This window comes from Tympanuchus pallidicinctus, unplaced genomic scaffold (assembly GCF_026119805.1).
Source record: "Tympanuchus pallidicinctus isolate F22 unplaced genomic scaffold, pur_lepc_1.0 scaffold5, whole genome shotgun sequence".
NCBI lineage: Eukaryota > Metazoa > Chordata > Aves > Galliformes > Phasianidae > Tympanuchus > Tympanuchus pallidicinctus.
Window position 1 is genome coordinate 37,477,858 of NW_026294769.1, and position 6,040 is coordinate 37,483,897.

Here is a 6,040-nt window from a genome sequence, read left to right on the forward strand (position 1 = left end):
TTTTTTCCCTAAGAGCTCTATATATTCCAATGAAAATCTGCTCTTCATAAATGTGTTTTTATCTGTGGTGGGTTTAACCTTGTTCTTTGACAGACCTAGTGGAGAAGCAGATGCTGCTCCATATCTGACCTGCTGTAGTAGTTGTCTCTCTGTGTGACCTACAAAGCATTTACTAGACCCCAGGAGGAGTTTGTACAAAATAATTGAATGGTTAAAGCTAGATAGAAATGCACTATTCCAACTCCATTACAAGCCAAAAGCGTTCTGCATCGTTTTTGAAAACAGTGTTTCATACCTCCCCTTCTGTGGAATTCAGGTTTGAGTGGAGCCTTATTACATGATTACCTGGAATTGAATTGCTATCGAGGACACCAATATTCTCCTGTAAATCTGTCCTGTCTTCATTTTCCTCTTTGCATTCCAGGCTGGGACTGTAGTGGCGAGGCTTCATTAGCAGAGACTTCCTTTTGTTGACAGGAACACCTGAAATCTGTTCTTCAGCTTTTCTCTTAGCCATGGAGCATTTGTAGGCACTGCAATGATTAATGGGTAATGACAGGGAAAAAAAGTGAGAGAAGTGAGGGATAAACTGGTTACAAAACTACAATCATCATTTCATGTATACGGGAGAGGACTGACACAATATCAATTCACCTGCAACAGCAACAAGTTGTGTTTAGCAGAAATTTAATTTTAACTTATGTTCTCCAAGTTTCCAGGATCCTGACAAATTTATTATTTTTTTTTTGAGTGCTGCCAAAATCTCTTTGGGGGAAGGGGAATGAAGAGGAAGACAAAACTAAAAGACCGATAATTCAACATGCTTGATCTTAAGTAATCATATGTTAATCCAAGCTCTGCTGTAGAATAAATACACCCAGGAAAGGATGAACAAAGATGCAGGCTGGGCCGATAATCCAGAGAAAACAACTAATGGGAAAAAAAATATACCACCAGTTATATTACAATATGCTTTAGCCCCACTGTCTTTATACTAGTAGTACATTTACTTGTGTACTTTGTATTGTTCCCCACCATCCTTAAATTACAAAACCTACAGTCAGCAGTCCCTCTTTGTTCATACCAGTGTTGACCACAGAGGTCTTATTCATTTTTTGATAACTGGTTGACATTCAAGTTTAAGATAAGCATGTTATTTTGTGACTCAGTGATCAATTTTATTATTATCTTTGATATTAACTAAAAATGTTCACACAGAATTTGGGTGGAGAAGTATAATAAATTTTATACTTTTAATGTCTAATTTTGTTTTTGGATTTGTATATCAGATGCAGTCATCAGACCCCATTGAGACTGGGCAATGCTTCCTTCTTAAATACAGTTCTCCATATCTTCCTGTATTAAAAGAATTGCAGCAGTGTCTTGGAGTGTGCCAACATGACAATTTCTTGTTATATCCAAGTCTGTAGATTGTGTCTTCTTAGGTATATTTGTTGCTGCATTGAGCATCATTTAGAACAAACTTCCTTGCCATCTCTATAGGTAGAAACATGGCAAACCTGTTTATTATAAAGCCACGTTGGGGAAAAAAGGAGATTTTGACCCAAAAATGTATTGTGTATGACTAGAAAATATAACACACATTAGATACAGTCATGTTTTTCATTCCTTCTTTTTGAGCCAGATCTTTCCACATACTCACATAAGCTGAAAAACTAACCACATATCTTGAATTCAATTTTAGTCATCACATGCAGTTCAACAACAGAACACACTTGAAAGACAGTGCATATTCAGAATATTTTTCAGTATCGGTCTTTCAGTACTAGTTCTGAGCACTGGTTTCATTTCATTAACTTATGCCAGAAGTGCCTGGTTTAGGATCTTCTCAGGTCTTTGTAAAGACTCTGGAAAGAGGCTCCAACAGAGAGCTATTCATCCCACTAAGAACTAGTTATTCGGCATAAATTGTGCAAACCACCCCCTGGAATAAGCCTTGTCTAAATACTTTACTTTTGCATGACTGACTGAGGAGAAATGACTGACTTTTAATGAGGAAGATTATTAGCAGATTTGATATATTTCTTTCATCTCCTACAAGACCTGCCAGTTAATTTGCTTCTAGAGAAATTTAATAAAGCTTTGTCCACTGTAAACCTGATCTGTATGGTGCATAGGTATTATATTTGCAGTACCTCAATAAAGAGGCTCAAACCTTCAAATCACTCTTTAAAAATAACTTTTTTCGATATTGTGCAGTTTTATTGTTCTCCTGTACATAGTATTCTGAGAAATTTATGCTGTATGAATAATAATATTCATATTATGTCTTTCAGCATTGACAAAAATAACTATATGAATCTGTGCAATCCACTCAATGATTTCTCAACCCTAGGCACCCCCAGGGTGCATTACAAATCTACAAGATGCTCTTAGGTGCTAGATTTTGCATTTGGCTCACTGACTTAGCTGCAAGATTTGCAAAAAAAAAAAAAATTTTTTTTTAAAAATCCATGTGTGCAGAGAACTCCTATTGGTTAAACATATTACAAGCTCTACAGCATAAATTAATCCTTCCAAGGTATCTTATGTGCACTAAATTGGCTCAGGTTCTGATTGTTTTGGATGAAAGCATATGACTAACTTCAGCATTTTGTTTAAAAAAATACCCATTTTTGGCTAAGCACCTTTTTGGCAACTCATCATTGCAAACATGAAGGACGTGGAAATACGATGATCTGCAGTTTGAGGGAATGTTACAATTCTACCATATGCACCTCAAACACAGCAGATATTCATGATCTTCTGTAAGCTAAAATGCCATGGGCATTAGCATTACTGGACATTAACTACTATCTGAGGTTGAATATACTAAGACTTCTCGGTTATTTCTCTTTTTAAGACTAGAGGATAACACGAATACCATGTTAAAGGTCAGAATCACAACAGAGTTTAAGTGTCCCTTTAGAAAAGGTGGCCGTATAACAGACATCAGACATGGATGCAGTACAGATGAACATGCATAATTAGTTTCTAAAAAAGTACAATCAAATGTTTCTTAATGAATATTTGTGAGTGACAGTACCATTCATGCTGGTTCAGGCAAAATGAATAAATGACAAATGTTTGAATACCCTTCACACACAATTGCTTTATTAACCAAAACCTTTGCTAAGTTTGCCTTTGAATCTCCTTCATTTATTTGTCAAGCTTCAAATTTATCTCCAGTAGCTACTGTAACAGTATTTGGGACAATATGCATTTTCAGTGTTTAATTCCCTTTGACAAAGCTGCAGCTGTTTCTTACAGAAGTATAATTAATAGATTTTTAGAACAGAAGATCCCATCAATTCATCTAGTATACTATCCTCTTTAACACAGGTCACAGAACTTCATATAACTCCTCAGCATTAATCCTGTAACTTGTCTGACTGTTGTGCATCTTCCAGTCAAGGTAAGGAAAAACATAATCAGAATGTAAGGTGATTGCTGTATTCTTCCTCACTACTACAGTACTTTTCTAGGAACTTAATGTCAGCTGTCAATCTATTGGTGTTTCACCATGAAAAACAGCCAAACTCAAACACTTGCAGATAACAGACAAGATGAGCCCTAGAGTGCTGCTGCCACCTGCCAATGTAGTCCTGCTTTGAAAAATGAGCACAAGAATCCCACTACAGGTCTGCCTGGAAAACAATCAGTCGTATTACCAAGTTTCCTGTTATCTTGTTCTTATCATATCTGTCTCTGTACATGAACAGCCACTCACTCAGATTTCCTCTATAGTTCCTATAAATTAAAATAATAAATAATAAAATAAAAATATTAATAAATTAAAATAAGTGACTACATAAGACAGAATCATAGAATCAAGGTTGCAAAAGACATATGAGATCACCCAGTCCAACCATCCACATATCACCAATATTTCTCACTACACCATGTCCCCCAGCACCTCCATGGTTGATGACTTCACCACCTCCCTGGGCAGCCCATCCCAGTGCCCCTCTTTCAGAAAAATAGTATTTCCTAACATCCAGTCTGAATCCACCCAGGTGCAGCTTGAGGCCATTCCCTCTAATCCTATCACTAGTTACACTAGAGAAGAGGCTGACCCCCAGCTCACTACAACTTCCCTTCAAATAGCTATAGAGAATGATAAGGTCTCCCTTGAGCCTCCTCTTCTCTATACTGAACAATCTCAGTTCCCTCAATCATGCTTCATAAGACTTGTGCTCCTGACCCCTTACCACCTTAGTTGCTCTTCTCTGGACACACTTCAGGGCATCACATTCTTTCCTGCAGTGAGGTGCCCAAAATGAAACACGGTACTGGAGTTATGGTCTCACCATTGTTGAGTACAGAGGGACAATTACTTCCCCACCCCTGCTAGCAAAACTATTTCAGATGCAAGATTCAACCTTACTTGAAATGATTTCTGATACCATTCATTCTGATTACAGGAGGATAAAAAATAATTGTTTTTTCTTTCCTAGGAAGAGCAAAATACTTTCCATAGACCAAGAAGAGGTTTTTGAACTCCAGAAGAACATACTCTTGCTTTTGGAGGTGACTCTTCATACTTCAGTTTTAAATGGAATCTACTAGTTTGCAATAGGCAGTTTAAAGATCTACTACTTACCACAATTTCCCTTTTCCTACATCACAATGCTTAAAAATAAAAATGAGAATAAAACCAGGAAGACAACTTCACAAGTGGTAGCTTTTTCAATTACTTACACATGATTTGTTTATTACTTCATAATGGACACTGAATTTCACTAGTTCACAAAATAATATATTTGTGCATTTGTAATATCCATGGCATGTTTATGTTATATCTGTCTTTAAAAGTTTCCATTTCTCTCTCTTCCTTCTGTGCATTCACACATACACACACACGTTAGAACAGATTTGTCATACTGTAGTTTTTCAAATGGTAAACCTATAATTTAGCTTCTCTATTACTCATCTCATAAATTCAACGTCTAATAGTTTTGTTGCTATTTATCAATGGCTTGCTTGTTGTCATGGAACACTGATTCAGCTGTCAAGGTTATTTGGTAATGTGAGGCTCATAAACCAGGGGAAGTTCTTTTTGTTCTTGTGCTCAAAGTCAATGCACATTTCTTCCCCAAATTAAATGTACTAATATTTTTTGAATAATAAATAATTTTAGCACTTTTATAATGAAGAATTTTTTTGTTATTTTTTTTTTAGTCATTGGTTGAGCTAGGAAAAATAATCTTGTGTCAGCTACAGTATGGTCCAAAAGGTTAATATCTAAGACATATATGATCTACTTGCATGTATTGAGACAGACACTGGTAATATAGACATACAGTGGTGCATTGGTTTGCATTCACAAAGCAATGCCTAAGAAGAGAGAGCAATCCTCACAGTCTGTAGTTTTTCCTAATACTGAAAACTGTCTTATTGTCATGTCCATCTTTTTTTTGTAAACAGTTCATCTAAGCAGTGTGTATGTCAAACCTTTACCCTGACCTTTTGTAGCCAGCAAAGATTTTTGTCATCAGTATGTTGTCAAGATTTCCAACCTCTGGGGAATTTTTTCTTTTTAATTATTCAAAGCAGCCTGCAGGTTGGTAAAGCATGGTAACAGACATAAGAATTGCTACAGTGGATAAAACCAGGGGTACATTTAGCTTGATAACTGGTGTCTACTACTGTCTATAGTGGATGTCATGTAAAATAATAAGAACAGAACACACCTCTTCTCATGTATGCTCCTTAGCATAAGGACAAAAAATATCTGTCTTTGAATATCAAGGAATTTTCATGTATTGTCTAATACTATTTAAGGATTTGTATTTAAGGATTGCTCTTCGTGTAGTTTGCACAAGAGTAGTTAATGGAACATTTTAGTTTGTGGAGAAAACAACTGAATTCTTAATTTGAGTTACCTTTTGACTGATAGCTATGTCACAAAGGTAAATATTAAACTATTGGATTTCAATTAAAGGATATATGCTCTTCTGATCTGTCTTTTTTTAATTTAATTTCACACCAGCAGAAAAAGGAGAAGGTTAGCCTAACTGTTCCTTAATTAGATTGTGAG

The 6,040-nt window shown here is 35.9% G+C and overlaps 1 protein-coding gene across 1 annotated transcript in view; it reads right to left on the reverse strand.

Moving 5' to 3' along the window:
* ST18 (ST18 C2H2C-type zinc finger transcription factor) overlaps positions 1–533 on the reverse strand; it is a 49,405-nt gene extending 48,872 nt beyond the window's left edge. Inside the window, exon 1 of the mRNA XM_052704383.1 lies at positions 346–533. Coding sequence (XP_052560343.1) covers positions 346–517 — 172 coding nt within the window. The 5' untranslated portion in view covers positions 518–533. The remainder of the gene's footprint in view (positions 1–345) is intronic.
* Positions 534–6,040: the final 5,507 nt, after the last annotated feature.